Source organism: Oreochromis aureus, linkage group 23 (genome assembly GCF_013358895.1).
Source record: "Oreochromis aureus strain Israel breed Guangdong linkage group 23, ZZ_aureus, whole genome shotgun sequence".
NCBI classification, from domain to species: domain Eukaryota; kingdom Metazoa; phylum Chordata; class Actinopteri; order Cichliformes; family Cichlidae; genus Oreochromis; species Oreochromis aureus.
Window position 1 is genome coordinate 21,079,384 of NC_052963.1, and position 16,502 is coordinate 21,095,885.

General features: G+C 46.3%; 1 protein-coding gene across 1 annotated transcript in view; it reads left to right on the forward strand.

Annotated features, from left to right (window-relative positions):
- gpd2 (glycerol-3-phosphate dehydrogenase 2 (mitochondrial)) overlaps window positions 1–16,502 on the forward strand; it is a 39,662-nt gene that overhangs the window by 9,785 nt on the left and 13,375 nt on the right. Inside the window, exons 3-16 of the mRNA XM_039607027.1 lie at window positions 805–976; window positions 1,701–1,825; window positions 2,040–2,137; window positions 2,483–2,646; window positions 7,297–7,461; window positions 9,708–9,852; window positions 10,443–10,636; window positions 11,018–11,192; window positions 11,659–11,772; window positions 11,900–12,210; window positions 12,499–12,669; window positions 12,770–13,053; window positions 13,510–13,784; window positions 14,629–14,710. Of these exons, the coding sequence (XP_039462961.1) occupies window positions 805–976; window positions 1,701–1,825; window positions 2,040–2,137; window positions 2,483–2,646; window positions 7,297–7,461; window positions 9,708–9,852; window positions 10,443–10,636; window positions 11,018–11,192; window positions 11,659–11,772; window positions 11,900–12,210; window positions 12,499–12,669; window positions 12,770–13,053; window positions 13,510–13,784; window positions 14,629–14,710 (2,475 nt within the window). The remainder of the gene's footprint in view (window positions 1–804; window positions 977–1,700; window positions 1,826–2,039; window positions 2,138–2,482; window positions 2,647–7,296; window positions 7,462–9,707; window positions 9,853–10,442; window positions 10,637–11,017; window positions 11,193–11,658; window positions 11,773–11,899; window positions 12,211–12,498; window positions 12,670–12,769; window positions 13,054–13,509; window positions 13,785–14,628; window positions 14,711–16,502) is intronic.

Sequence of the window (16,502 nt, forward strand, 5' to 3'; positions counted from 1 at the left end):
GTTTACCCGACTGACTGAGTCATAATTGTTGTTACGTGGCAGAAGTTGCCACATATTTTAGTGACATTTAGCATGCAGTTTCATTGTTGAAGAGCGTAGCCGGCTATGTCAAAAAGCTTTCAGGTACAGATGCAGTGTTGCTACAATTTTGCTCAAGAAAAGGCGAGCAGTAGGTTTTTAGCCCTGTTTTATCAAATGCTTATTTACTAACTATAAAGTACTCAAATGAGCAGTATAATATTGGATATACTTGCATAAAATAGCCTTATTTGTGCTGTAATTACATGATTACTTTTCTATATGTGGTATAGTCACTTGGGTTGTGCAACATTAAAATAATAAGCAGCCAGTTTATTCACCAGAATCTGCAGGTTTTCAGATTCAGCATGTTGTAGAAACTCCTTTTAGCCAATTAAGAGCAATGATCATCCATCAAGTCATAACTGTTTTCCCATACATACATTATGTTCCATTCGCTACAATGCATATTATACTGTAAGCATGTCTTACAGTAATCTCATTACACAGTCAATCCAAATGCATAATGTATTGAAATGATTGCAAGTCATTATGCATTATGTCCCATGCCACTCTGAGGTGATTATGGTGCGAGCATAATGTCCTCGTAGTGTGCTTATAATGTTTCAAACGCACCTCAAGGAAAGTGTTGCTACGTTTTCTTTTAATTTAACGTCTAACATAGAAAAGCTAGTGATTCGCATGCATTACGAAGAACCTGTGACTCTTTAAAGCCTCGTGCTCTTTGTGTTCGTGCTGATCCATGTGCGTGTCTGTCACATCCAGGCTCGGTTGGCCCACGTGGCAGCAGAAGCAGAGCTGAAGGTTCCCTTCGTCGACGAGCTCCCCTCTCGGCAGGCCCAGCTCGCAGCGCTGACAAACACAGAGGAGTTCGACGTTCTGGTTGTCGGAGGAGGGGCCACAGGGGCAGGATGTGCCTTAGACGCTGTCACACGCAGTAAGCCCGCCATCAACAGGGTGTCTCTGCTTTCAGGTTTCACTGGGCTTTGAAAATGTCCTCAGTGAATCATGGTTGATGGTTTATGATGGTCCTGTACTCTATGCTTCAGGTTTAAGAGGTTATTCTAGATTCTGTAACTGTGCTAAATGGACTGGTTCTCATATCGCTTATGTCCTATTCACCGATTTACACACACATCCATATCCACATCCATCCAACATCTAAATCCACGAGTATTTACCTTACTTACTTTAGGGTTTTCCTATAGGTGGTAGTACTTGGTAACAGGTACTTTTAAGTTCATTTCAGTTCTTAGTTTATGCAGAGTACTGGGCTTGTAAAAGTTGGCTGCAATCAAATCCATGTTTATGTTTAGTCATTACTGTGTGGCAGACTTTTATGACGCGGCCCTTACTTGTTTAAAAGCCGTCACTCCTACAGGTTTATAGATTCACTGCGAGCTGATGAGGGCTCATTTATCACAGATCAGACTTTGAAGTTAATAGGTCAGAACAACATTTTTCACTTGTATTGATAATAACCGGATTCATTAGAGCGAAGAGCCGTCTGTTTATTTGCTTTTTCCCTTGAAGCTTTCAGGTGAGTCTAGGCTAATTGTCTGTAAGGTTTAAGTTTTATATAAGTTTAAGTTTTAGTGTAAGAAGGAAACAAGGCTCTTCTTAAAACCGTTATCATTAAGGCGCTGTGTCATTTTCCCCAGACCTTAAGACTGCTCTCGTAGAGAGAAGCGACTTCTCTTCTGGCACGAGCAGCCGAAGCACCAAGCTCATCCACGGTGGAGTCCGCTATCTGCAGAAGGCCATCATGAAGCTGGACTACGAGCAGGTTACTCTGTGCTGCACCTTCACCTTATTTAGATGCTCTTCTCTCACCATCATCATTTTAGTTTAGATAGACATACATAAATTATTTTATATTAAGTAGAAATACACACTTATATGTGTATAAATAAGAGCAACATAGTAAAAAATTTATTTTGTTTGTGGGTATCAGTATAAATATATATATATTTTTTATCTTTATTTTTTTTTTTAAACAGTACATGATGGTGAAAGAGGCCCTCCATGAGCGAGCCAACCTGCTGGAGATTGCACCTCACCTGTCTGCGCCGTTACCCATCATGCTTCCTGTTTACAAGTAAGATTTAGAACAAGCTTTTTTGGTTAAATATGGGGGTTTATGGGGGCGATTCATCTTCAGTGAGTCTGTGTCATCTTACCTGGGTAGCAGGTGCTCTGTGAGACCACAGTAGGGGTGTATAAATGCAAACCGAAGTTTTGAGTAAATGTAGCCACATTTTGATGATGATTGGGGTAAGGACAAAACCTGCCTTGTTTAACCAGCTGATAATTTGTTTAATACCTGTCTGAAGGAAAAATAGATTTTTGCATCTTTGTGGTGACTTAAAATTGACCAAAAAACAAGATTTTGTATCCAAATATTTAAGTAGACAGAACTTAAATCGCTGTGTTTGCCTCGCAGATGGTGGCAGTTGCCTTACTACTGGGCAGGGATCAAGATGTACGACTTGGTGGCGGGGATCCAGTGCCTGAAGAGCAGCTACGTCCTCAGCAAGACGAAGGCCTTGGAGCTCTTCCCCATGCTGAAGAAGGACAAGTTGGTGGGGGCCATCGTGTACTACGACGGTGAGCTCACGGCTCCGTTATTGTTGGGGTTTTGTTTTACGCCAGCAGAGCTGTTTGTTTCATCCGCGCTGCCATGTGTTTTCAGTTATCCAAACAGCATGCTTTCTTTGCTTATTTGTTACTCATCTCTTTTATTTTGTGTAAACATGAAAAGACAGCTGAGTCAGTCTTGCCCTTTCCCCGCCGTCTTCCTCTCCTGCAGCAAAGATTTACAATAGCGATGGCTTGATGGAAATTTGCGTGAACATGAGGTTTTATAGAGCAGCTCTGTAACCGCTATTTAAACGCCTGACAGCAGCAAACGTGATGACAGAGGTCTTGAAATCTTTTTCAGAAGCACCCATTGACTTCTGGGGTGTTGAAACATCAACGTGAACATTCACGAGATGACTAAACAGATAGGAGGGAATGAAAAAATATGTTATTTGGACTGACCTTTTCTGCTTATGAAAAACAGGATATCTAACCCTCGTAGGCGTCTAAATAGCTCATATTAAATTGTCAAATGCAAAAACACAGGTGTGATGTATATAACTAAATATAGTATTTCTTTCTTTCTGGTTGTATATTTGCTGAAACAAAACCTAAAAACAAACTCTCAGTAGCTGCAGAACTTGACTAAGATTACCAACATGTTTAAGTTTTCTGCACTATGAATTGAATCTGTTGATGGCTGTCTACACTAGGAGCCGCTGAAAGGCTATTTTGAAGTACCGTACTCATTTAGTAGTCTTAAGAGCTTGAAAAGAAGGCGACGGGATTTTTAAAATGACATTTCATCTCTCATCCAAGAGGTTTCTTTAGCTCTAAAGTAAAAGATCTTCAAAACACCCAAAGATGTCCAGTCACCAACTCTTAAGACTACCATGACCACAATGATGAGAACCTACACTCACATAATCATGTGCAACTTAACACTGACCCGACCTGATAAATCTTCTGTGTTTACGAAGTTACATTATTCGGGTAAAGTTTCCTAAAATACACCTGTTAACACATTCAGCACTGACTGTTCATGTACTCGGGCTGGTAGCTTGTAGAAAGAATACGAGAGGACTAATATTAATGGCAAAAAGTGAGACTATAGATTTTATTTTTTTAATTTTTTTGGCCTGGAAGGAGGATAAGTTGAGTGAGAGCTTTGGGAGTCATCTCATAGAGCCATCAATTCAATTCAATTCAATTCAATTCAATTTTATTTATATAGCGCCAAATCACAACAAAAGTCGCCTCAAGGCGCTTTATATTGTACAGTAGATAGCACAATAATAAATACAGAGAAAAGCCCAACAATCATATGACCCCCCTATGAGCAAGCACTTTGGCGACAGTGGGAAGGAAAAACTCCCTTTTAACAGGAAGAAACCTCCGGCAGAACCAGGCTCAGGGAGGGGCGGCCATCTGCTGCGACCGGTTGGGGTGAAGAAGGAAAACAGGATAAAGACATGCTGTGGAAGAGAGACAGAGATTAATAACAGATATGATTCGATGCAGAGAGGTCTATTAACACATAGTGAGTGAGAAAGGTGAGTGGAAGGGAAAAACTCAATGCATCATGGGAATCCCCGGCAGCCTACGTCTATTGCAGCATAACTAAGGGAGGATTCAGGGTCACCTGGTCCAGCCCTAACTATATGCTTTAGCAAAAAGGAAAGTTTTAAGCCTAATCTTGAAAGTAGAGATAGTGTCTGTCTCCCGAATCCAAACTGGAAGCTGGTTCCACAGAAGAGGGGCCTGAAAACTGAAGGCTCTGCCTCCCATTCTACTTTTAAATACTCTAGGAACAACAAGTAAGCCTGCAGAGCGAGAGCGAAGTGCTCTAATGGGGTGATATGGTACTACAAGGTCATTAAGATAAGATGGGGCCTGATTATTTAAGACTTTGTATGTGAGGAGCAGGATTTTGAATTCAATTCTGGATTTAACAGAACATCAGTAACCCTAACCTGTAGATTTAGCCGTAGCTCCTCGGTTTCTAACATGCTCTGCTGCTTTAAGTTCAGATTTTGGTGTCGTTGACTTTTCAATGTTTAGCATTTCTGAAACTTTTACCAGGGTCAAGCTTTAGTTAACAGTTTATATCTCGGCTGTTACCAAGAGTAGAACGTTAAATGATAGCTCGCTAGTACATGTCTATTTGCCACCAAGTGAGCATGAAATCACAAATGGTATGTGAGCCCAGCAGTAACATTTTGGCAAAAAGAGTTTCACGCCCACAAATCTGAAAAACTGCAGCATTTTCAAAACTTTTAGTTTTGCTCGGTTAGTTGTGATCAGAAGTTTATATCCACTCATAATTGACATGAATCTCATGGAAAACTCCATTATCAGGGTGGCATGACTGTACAGCACACATTTTAATGGCTTTAAAAAACAAGAATTGGGTGCACATTGAACAACTCATTTAAATATTTTAATAAGTGGTGCAGAAGAGTTTTGACAGCACTTATTGACCAGTGCTGAGAACAATGTGAAAGTCTAAAGAACTCAGTGAAGATCTAAGAAGGACAACTGTGGATTTACACCACCTGTTAAAGTCTCTTAAAGTCATTTCTAAACAAACGCAGATTCCAGGCTCATCAGTTCAAACATTTTTACATAAGTACAAATTATTCAGATGTGTCAGCACTTTGCCGAGGCCTGTAAGAAGACCCAAACTGCCACCCTCAGATGAGAGGAAATCGGTTAGGATGTTAAAGAATAACCCAGACACCACCAAGGCTCAAGCCTGCCATGAAAAACTGTTGAATGAAAACTGTTGGAAGTGAGTTTTCTATCACCATGAACTGAGAGGGTGCCAAACAAGAAAGAAGCCCCTCCTCCAAAATCAACACCTTCAAGCCCAACTGAAATCTGCAGCAGCCCACATGGACAAGCCAAAAAGTTTTATGGTCAGACAAAGCAAATATTGAGCTATTTCACCACAACGACAAGATGTAGGTTTGAAGGAGTAAAGATGAGGCTTTCAAACCTAAGAACAACGTACCAGCTGTCAAGCATGGTGGTGGTAGCATCATGCTCTGGGGCTGTTTTGCTGCCAGTGGTACTGGTACATTGCACAAATTGGTTGGAATAATAAAGAAGGAATTTCTTCAACTTCTCCTGGAACCAACAGCTAGATGGTTGAAACTCGTGTTTATTCTTGACCTTGTGTTGATTAGAGGAAATCCTAAATAATATCAAACTTGTACTCCCAGGTCTTGTTTTAAACAGTTCAATGAAATCATTAAAAGCCCCAAATTTACTATGAGATTGATGCCAGTGTGAGTAAACTCCTAAACACAGCAGTAGTAAAAATTAAACACCTTTAAAATACAATCTGTCTTTTTTCAACATAATTCATAGACATATTTTAGCTGTGCTGTTCAAAACCTGTACGAGTACAGACAAAGAAGCAAAAAACTATTTATTCTTTACATAAAAACATACTTTAACTGAATTAAATTCTTAGCATAAAGTGTACGACCAATTTTCTCTTTTATTCACATTTAAACACAAATAGTGCAAATCTGAACTATACTTCAGGAAACATGTAGGGTTGTATCATTAAGCCAAACAGCAGATTAGAGAATGCAGACCTCGGATGCAGCTCTGCCCGAGGCCTTCACATCTCCACTGGTGCCGAACAAAATGTGTTGACAGACTGGTAGGATGCCCCCTCTACCCCCGCGGCGCTAAAGGTTGCGTGTTTGCCGTTTCACTACGAAGGAGAACCAAACATATGCTGAGCGTCCAGCTGAGTGTGAGGAGCTTCGTGCCTCCGGCGTCCTTTCCGTTCCACCGCCGAAAATAACAACGGCGTATCTGCGGGTGATGTGTTTTCTACTGCTGGCTTCGCTGAGTATGGGCTCGTTGTGTTCACTCACAACAGGCTGGGTTTTTATTGTTTGTTTTATTTTAATTAGAGAAATGACGCCACTTAGAGGTTTCTGATGTTTGTCTTTATCATATTTTTACTATGAAATAAAATGCGATATCCATTAATATTCAGCACAGTAAGGAGCGCTTACCTGAAGTTTAATTTATCCATTTAAAATACTTTTACTCTTAAATGATCAGAGGTTCCTGCCTTTACTGCAGACTGAGAAAATGGAAGAGTGTTTTCCTGGTGCAGAGCAGCATATGTTTGATTTTCACCTCCTCACCATCCTCCCATCATCTGCTCTGAAGGGGTGGGGGCTGGGGGCCAGGGTGATGGGGAGGAGGGAGAGGGGGAGGGGTGGGTCGTCTTTTCTCCAATTATGCCGTCTGGAACAATCACGCCCGTGACATTTCGAAATATGACCTTCTCTCCCGGCGGTGTAGAGCGCAGAGCAGCAGCGTCGGCGGCGTCACTGGTCGGAGCGGCTGAGCAGCAGCAGCTATTTCTCCCGCTTCCTTGGTTACTGCCGCTGCCACCAGCAACAGCAGACGCTCCTTTATTGTCACAGACACACACCAAATGTTGGGCCTAATCCACTTACGCCGAGCTTGCTGGCTGCTGTATTATATATATATATATATATGTATATATATATGCATTCCTCAGATACTTCCCCTAGGTACAAATTCTCCTATCCATGTGAGAAGTCCAGCTAAATGCCTGTAAAAAGGCACAAATTACCTCTTCCTTCCATCTTGTTCATGTCCTTCTTTTCTGTCCTGCTTCAGGTCAGCACAATGATGCCCGTATGAACCTGGCCATCGCCCTCAGTGCCGCCCGCTACGGCGCCGCCATCGCAAACTACACCGAGGTGATTCACCTGCTGAAGAAAAAGGACCCGCAGAGCGGCAGAGAGAAGGTGTGCGGTGCCCGCTGCAGGGACGTCATCACAGGTGAGGGATGCGGGCGGCAAGATGGCGCTCTAAAGTTTAATTTTTTCCATCTGAAAGTGTCTCTGAGCTCCTAAAGCACAGGTTAGAAAGATCATCCTGACCCTGAAGGGTTAGACTTCCTCCAACACCATAAAAAGAGAAGATGAAATAATCATTTAAAAAGGCCAAGCTGTGTTGTGCCGCTTCAAACTGTTTCATCAGTCTACATGGAGACTGACATTAAAAAGGCTCTTAAAAAACATTAGGATTAAATATATTTATGAAAAATCCCTGAAAGTGAGGATGGAAAGAGTCAGATCTATACCTGCTATATACCTGAAGACCACCATGTAACCATAACAACGGCATGTCCATTTAATCTCTTTCTTTTAACTTCTCATTAACGCCATAGAGCCAGGATTAATAACTTAAGTTCACTCTTCTCGCTTTTTGGAGAAACATGTCATATTGAGCTCAAATACGCCCCAATGGTGGGAGCGGGAAAATCAGAAACACCAATTTCACCTCCACTGTGGATTGCTTTTTTTTTCTCCCACCCATTCATCACCTTTCAGGTTTCTTGTGTGACACCATGCGCACATTGATCAATAGTTATCCACCATAGTGAACTTTAAAAATGTGCACCAACAACCAGTTGGTGAGTAGTTCCTGGAGGTTTCTGGCAGTTGGTAGGTGAAATTGATCATAAAGACAGTGCTGTAATTGAAGTGTCTTCAATCCTTTCTGCAAACACTTGCCAACTACTCATTGAACGGCAGCCAGAAACAGTTTCCTTTAAAGTAAAATTTGGACCTACACAGCCATCACGTTTCAAAAGGTGCAACCTTTACTTTGAAAGCGAAAGATCTCCATCACTTCCACTAGGAGAGTAGTTGGCAAGTGCTTGCAGATAAGTCGGTGTCCTCCTAACGATAGTTTCCTGGTGTCCAAGGCATTGTGTATGTCTTTGCAAATACCTCTTAAAAAGTTGATTCTGTTCATCTAGACGTAGTGTTTTCAGTGGGAGAAACGTTTCGTCACTCATCCAAGTGACTTCTTCAGTCTCAGCTGACTGCAGGTTTCCCCAATCTTATAAACAGTACATTTGCACAATAACTGAAACCAGCCCACTGAATGAACAATGGGCTGTGAGGTCAGTTCCCTTTGTCATCAATATGCAAATTATCATGACCATTGATCAAGCAACCACTGATTAAAGTCAGTGGTTGCTATGGCCATGAGTGCCATTCACAGTGGGAATGGCTGCAATCACAGCATTGTAAGATGGCAAAAGATGTACCCTTAGGTTCCCTCCTCGATTCAGAGATGGTCTTTACCTTTTCACGTAAATGGCCTCCTTGACTCCCCTCAGGCTCAGTCATTCAGAATTTACTTACCTGGATGATTGAGCATGCATCAAGACGTCTTTGCAAGTAGTATCACCTTGCCACCTTGATGAACATCTAGAACTATAGTGTCACATGTTCAAAATGGCAGACAAGTTGAAGCCAAATGATTAGCATTCGCGTGATTGCAAAAACTGAATTCCATGTCTAATAGGTAGAGCAGGTCATGTCTTCCCCCTGTGCATCCATCAGAGTGTGAGTTTGTGAATGTTAGGTTCAAAGCACTCAGATGTAGGAAAAAAACACTTCTGTAAATGTGTGTCAAGGGGTCAGTGATGCTTGTATTAAGAGGCGCTCAAACAGAGGAGAAAAGTGCTACAATTAGAGCCAAATATTTGTGCACTGCAGTCCAAAGAGAAGTTAAAATATAAATAAAAGTCTCATCGTGTCCAGCTGTAGCAGTCCAGGTCAGTAATAACAGTTATATTATCAACTACAAGCCTTACATTAGATTATTAATGAATAAGTTATAGTAATACTTCAAAGCTGATAAGGGAAATTCCCATTATCTTGTTGCTGTTTTTCTTGTTTCTGTCTCTGATGTTTTCTGCTGCTATATCTACAGCTTCCTTTTGAGTTATGTATTGTTCTTAACAACCATGAAGGCTTCTAAAAGAATTTTTTTTAGGTAAATGCATTATTGTAAATGTAAGTAGAAATGAATGTGTATAGCAAATAATATATACACAGGCAGGACGGTGCTGCAGTGGTGTGAAATAAAAAACTTCATTTAATAGTGATAAGAAGCTGCTGTTTGCATTAAGAAGCCAGTGAACAGTTCCTTCCACATTATTGTTTGCTTATTTTTGTATTTGATGTCTCTCTTAATCGAATCTGTCGACGTCTCGCTCGTCTTCACAGGGCAGGAATTTGACGTGAGGGCCAAGTGTGTGATCAACGCCACCGGGCCGTTCACAGACGCTCTGAGGAAGATGGACAACCAGGAGGCCTCGAACATCTGCCAGCCCAGTGCTGGAGTTCACATCGTCATCCCCGGATACTACAGGTCTGACATAATAATGCCAAAAACAACCAAAGCTGTTCCTGTTGTTTTCTTTTTCTCTTCCATTAACATGTATAGTAGTTCCTGTGTTTTCTCATTCCTGTGTGTAAATACTAAGCTAGCCAAACTATTATCTGACCTCCGCCTACATACATAGGACAATCTTCTCCGGTTAAGATACAGCCGAGTGGCAGAGTGGTTTTGTTGAAGTCGGAGGTTTTAAAGTTCAGCTAAGCTTATTGAGTGAAACCCGAGGGAGCGCGAGCCCTTTGAACAGAAATGCCAACCACCTAATTTTCTTCCTCCTGCTCACTTATTCTCATCTTCCTCCTGCTGCTATCTACCCCCCACCCACATACTCCCGTGCCTCCTCTACCTCCTCCATATCGGTGTTCATTTGTCTCCTGCTCAGTTTGGCCCTCATCTCCTCATTTTTAGTGCCACCATTCTTTCTTTTCCTGCTGTTTTCCTCAATTTTTTTGCGGCACTCTCCTTTTTTATTTCAATAAACTGCACAGACTCCTGCTACTTCTATTACGAGTGGTATATTTAATAAGAAGAAATTCTCTTTTTTTCCCTTCTCCTTGCCACAGTCCTGACAACATGGGTCTCCTCGATCCAGCCACCAGCGATGGTCGTGTCATCTTCTTCCTGCCGTGGGAGAACATGACCATCGCCGGAACCACCGACACCCCCACCAGCGTGACAGCCCACCCAATCCCAGGGGAGGACGACATCAACTTCATCCTGACGGAGGTCCGCAATTATCTCAGCCCTGATGTAGAAGGTACAGGAGCGCTTTGTGATGAACTTTTGAGTAGCCTACTTTTTATTTTTTACCAAGTGTCTGCTTCACATGGAGCCGCATGCTTATATGGTGACTGAATCTGCAGTTTTAAAGGTTTTTTTAATTACTGACTCACAGGTTTAGGCATTCAGTGGTGCATTGGGGAAGGGTAGGTAATCGTAATCTCATCTTTTTGGCTAGAGCAGCGAGTTTCTAATCAGAAAGATTGCTCTTAAGGGTCTTAAATCAAATCTTGTTGTGCTTGGAGTCCCTCAAGGATTCATTCTTGGCCCACAGTTATTTTTCTTTTTAGCTCTATATTCTCCTCTTTGGCTCCTTCTTTAATAAACATGGCATGGTGTGACATTTTTGTGTCTGCAGTGCGTCGAGGAGACGTGTTGGCAGCGTGGAGCGGCATACGTCCCCTAGTGACCGACCCCAGCTCCAAAGACACCCAGTCCATCTGCAGGAACCACATCGTCAGCATCAGTGACAGCGGACTGGTCACAATCGCTGGTGAGTTGGCCTTCATCTGTTTGGTCATCTTCAATGATAGGTACCTGTGATGGTTCCCTTTCAGTCGATTCACTCGGTACAACACATAAGTATGGGATATCACGCCCTCGCGTGTCCTGGCTGAAGAAACCTTTATTCACGCCTTTAAGGCAGATGACGTGTGATGACACGTGCACGGCCCCGCCTGCACATATAGCCGCTGTCATCACAGTCATCCCTCAGTTCTTACGCTCTTCACCTCGCTGAGAACACCTCTGCTGAGTTGGGCTAGCTAGCTGCTGCTAGTTAGCTCCGTTGTCTGCCGACTTGAACTTAGCTTAACTGCCCCTGTTGGTGTTAGCCTCCACCGCCCAGTTGGTGTGTAGGCTGCCCGCGGAGCGCTAATTTCAAGTTTTTCCTGTGCAGCGTTTCGCTGCGTTTGGAATGGACTCCAAACCCAAGCGAGCAAAGCAGAAATCTTCTGTTCGCCTCTGTCCTCAGGGATGTGGTTTCTGTTTGCACGACAGCGACCAGCACGATGCCTGTCCTGTCTGCCTGGGGATCGCCCACGCTGGGAGAGCGTTGACGGAGCCCAAGCCTGTGCGTTTTGTCGCCAGCTCCGGCCGACCCTGGAAAGACGGGTGACGTTTGTGGAAAAAGTGCTGGGATGCTCGGCTGTCGCACGGCATGACCCTCTCCTTTCCGAGTCTGGAGCCCCGGCCGTCCGAGTCCGAAGCGAGGATTTTCCGGTCGATGTCCCGCAATTAGCTGGGCTGACCACATGGAATATGTTGACGGGTTAGCCGATGACGAGCGGAACCATGCAGGAGCGCTGGACGGGCTTCAGCCTGGGTTGAAGCCCGCCAGCGCTCCCCAGGAAGACGATGACGTGCTGGACATCGGCCTGGACATCCATGGTTTGTCGGAGGATGAGCAGGAGAGCTCATTGTCGGCCCAATGTGCCGCCGCTGCTGCGCTGGTCGGCCACGATGACGCCTCTCTTTTTTCCCTGTTTCGCCGCGCTGCTGAGAAGCTGCAGGTGGACTGGCCTCTCCTCCGCCAGCTCAGAAGCCGTCGCGGTTCGCGGGTTTTTTCCTCCCACCGGAGCCCGCAACGGCCAAAAACTGCCTTCCCATGTTCCCAGACTTTCTCTGCGAGCTAACAGCATCATGGGACAAACCTCTGTCTACCCGCGTCACTGTGCCCGGCTATGGACAGTACATGGATTTGGACGGCGCCGAGGGGCTGGCTTAGCTAACCCACCCCTATGGAGCCGTCTCTGGCTGCTTATCTGGCCCGTCCCATAACCATGGTGTCGGCGGCCCGCAACTCTGCCGTCCAAGCACTGCAGATTCTCTGCGTCGCAGCTGGAGAAGATTTATCGGGCTCAGGCGGCACTGCTCGCGCCATGAGCTCCGTCACCATGCTCCAGACGTACCAGGCAATGTGCCTGGCGGAGCTCGGATCGCTGGTTCCTGATGACAGCCCTTTGGCACCTCTTCTTAACGAGGTCAGAGTCGCCACAGATTACATCCTCCGTGCGTCTCGCTGTGCAGCGCTCTCCTGGGCAGAGGGATGGCTTTCGACAGTAGTGGCGCAGAGGCACCTGTGGCTGACCCTCTCTGACGTCCCGGATAGGGACAGAGCTGTATATCTGGGACGCACCAGTGTCTGTGGCTGGGTTATTCGGACATTCACTTGAAGCCATTCAGGCTAGATTCGATCTGAGGAAGAAGCAGGCGGAAGCTCTGCGCGACATCATCCCCAGGCGTCAGCCGAAGCCCAAGCCCGCAGCTAGCTCTCACAGGCCCGCCGCTCCTCTGCCGACTGGCAAGAGACCGCGCCCACTGCTGAAGTGGGTGCGCCGCCAGCGAGAGCACATCCTCCGGCCCGAGCTCCACGCCAGTCGGCCTGGAGCACAGGCCCACCCTCGGGCCCCCGGCGGGACCCGACGCCCAGGAGGAAGAAGCCTCAGCCCTCCTAGCTGTGGTTTCGAGTGGAGAAGGGGTCCAGCAGCAGGAGGCGCTGCTTTTACCCTCTGTTGCCGCCCAAGAGGTGCCGCTTAAGTTCTGTTCAGGTTGTCAGCCCCAGAAGGCGCTGCACTTTCCTAACACTGTCTCCCAAGCACAAAACCCCTGCACACAAAATGCCTCAGGTAACTCCCTGTTCAGGTGTGTTAAATGTTCAGGTGACCACATCAAGTGTTCCCGCTGTTTTTCTTTGTTGTGCCCCAGAAAAGGTGCCTCCAACAAAATGTATGAATGTACATGTTCCCATGTTACAATCAATAAAGAGTGTTGTTTATTCTCAAACAATCACAAATGCTCAGCCTGCGGGCAGAATGAGCCAGGTCAGGCAGGTGATGCAGTCCCCTGCAGACACACTGGGGCGACAACGCCCCGCCGACGGTGCTGCAGGTCAGCCGGCTGGCTGCTCACTTCCCTCAGTGGCGCGCTTGCGCCCCCTCTCCGTGGGTGCTGCGAACCGTTGCCATGGGTTACCGGTTGCAGTTCCGGGTCAACCCGCCTCGTTTCCAAGGAGTCGTAAACACGACTGTCAACACCGAGGCGGCCATGATACTCAGAGAGGAAATAAAGGCGCTATTGCAGAAAAGAGCATACGAGTGGTCCCCGCCGGAGACAGACAAAGGTTGGTACAGCCGCTATTTTGTTGTTCTGAAAGAGGGGAGGGCTTCGTCCATCCTCGACCTGCGAGTCTTGAACACGTATCACGCACGTACAGGTTCAAGATGCTAACACTCAGACAGCTCTTGAATGCAGTCGGCCGGGAGATTGGTTTGCGACAATCGATCTAACAGATGCTTATTTTCATGTGGCTATACACCGAAACACAGGCAGTTTCTGAGGTTTGCATTCGAGGGCGTAGCCTACAAATACCTAGTGCTGCCGTTCGGGCTGTCGCTCGCTCCTCGCACCTTTACGAAATGTGCCGAAGCAGCGCTTAGCGCCCCTCAGAGAGAGAGGCATCCGCATCTTAGCCTACCTAGAGCGACTGGGCTCTTGTAGCTTGCTCCAGAGAGCAGGCGGAGACACAGCTGTCACTGGTTCTGTCACACATTCAGACACTGGGGTTCTCTGTGAACTTTCAAAAGAGCTCGCTAATCCCGAGTCAGCAGATTTCTTTCCTCGGTTTGGAAATATGCTCGCTTTCCAGCCGCGCACGTTTGTCGGAGCACAGAGTGGCCGCGTTTCATCGCTGCCTCGCTCAGTTTCAGCTGGGGACGCAGACCTGCGTTTCCAGACGATATTACGCTTGTTGGGCATGATGGCATCTATGATCGCCGTAGTGCCACTTGGACTGTTAAAATGAGGCGTTTCAATACTGGACTCTCTCTCACCGCCTGTGTGCATCGCGTCACCTCCGGAGGAGGCTGCGGTAACCGCGTCTTGCATGCTAGCTCTCCGTCCTTGGAGGGAGCCCAGGCTGCCGCGCTCTTCCCTGTTGAAGCTGTCTCGCTCTCTGCTGTTATGGTGCAGTGTTCATTTTCTGTCTCTGAGAGCCACCCATGTCCCGGGCCACCTGAACCTGGGGCCGGACCTTCTCTCAGGGGGTCCTCTGGTGAGAGAATGGAGGTTACACCCTTTAATAGTGGCTCAGATTTGGGATCTATTTGGCAAGGCGCAAATAGATCTTTTTGCTTCCAGGGTGAATACTCACTGCCCCCTGTTCTTCTCCATAATCGACCACGATGCACCCTTGGGCTTGGACGTGCTAGCGCACCAATGGCCAGACGTGCTCCTGTATGCATTTCCCCCAGTGGAAATGATATCTCCAGTTCTAGAGAGAGTGCGTCGGCATTCCCTCTCTCTGATTCTAGTGGCCCCTTGGTGGCCCACAAGGTCGTGGTATGCAGAGATAATCAGCCTGCTAGCAGCGAGTCCTTGGCAGCTTCCTCTCCGCAGGGATCTCCTCTCTCAGGCGGGAGGAGAAGTGTTTCATCCGCGCCCAGATCTGTGGCGCCTTCATGCTTACCTGCTGAGAGGCTAAACTTGATTGCTAAGGGTTTGCCACCCAGTGTGATAGCGACAATCCAGAGCGCTAGGGCCTCATCTACTAGAGGCTTGTACGCTTACAAATGGCGAGCCTTCGAGCAATGGTGCCAGGACTCTCCCATTTCAGTGCTCTATTGTGGATGTTTTGTCATTCCTGCAGGAGCTGCTGGATAAGGGCCTTTCATTTTCGACAATTAAGGTTTATTTAGCAGCTATATCTGCTTGTCATATTGGCTTTGACGGGTGACACCAGGTGCACATCCCTCGCCATACGTTTTCTGAAAGGGGTTCGCCGGCTGAGACCCGTGCTTAAGTCCAGTGTCCCTGCTTGGGACTTGTCTTTGGTGCTGGAGGCCCTTTGTAGCCCCCGTTTGAACCCATCGAGTCTGTGGATATGAAATTTCTTTCATATAAGACTGCATTACTTCTCGCTTTGGCTTTCGCAAAGCGAGTGGGTGTTTCTTCATGCGCTGTCCGTGCATCCCGCCTGCACACAGTTTTCTCCTGATGGCCACAAGGTCGTATTGCGTCCAAATGCTGCCTATTTTCCCAAGATCATGCCTGCATCTTATAGCTCAATGGAGTTTGAGTTGCTGAGCTTTTGCTCCCCTCCTTTGCATCTGAGGAGCAGAGGAGGATGCATTCTCTTTGTCCAGTGCGTGTGTTACGCACCTACATTGAGCGCACTCAGAATGTGCGTTTATGTGATCAGCTGTTTGTCTGCTTCGCCAATCCAAATAGAGGTAGATCTCTGTCCAAACAGAGGCTGTCCCACTGGATTATAGAAGCTATCTCACTGGCATACGGCACCAGAGGTCTTGCTTTGCCCCACGGGGTGAGAGCTCATTTCACCAGGGGGATGGCAACCTCATGGGCTCTTTTTAAAGGGTGCCTGTAGCTGGTATTTGTGCGGCAGCTAGTTGGGCATCACCGCACACTTTTGTGCAGTTTTATCGGTTGGACGTTACAGCCTTCGGTGGCTCATACTGTCCTTTCTGCTGGGTCTACCACTCACTAAGGAAGTGGTGGCCCGATTCCGTTCGGTGGCTGCTCTGCGGGCGTATATATGTCCCATACTTATGTGTTGTACCGAGTGAATCGACTGAAAGGGGCGAATAGTTATGTCTATAACTTCTGTTCCCTGAAGGAGAGGAACGCAGGTACAACACAAGGTGGCCCCACTGAGCAGTTTGGCTCGGTGAAGAGCGGTTATCGAACTGAGGATGACTGTGATGACAGCGGCTATATGTGCAGGCGGGGCCGTGCACGTGTCATCACACGTCATCTGCCTTAAAGGCGTGAATAAAGGTTTCTTCAGCCAGGACACGCGGCGTGATATCCCATACTTATGTGTTGTA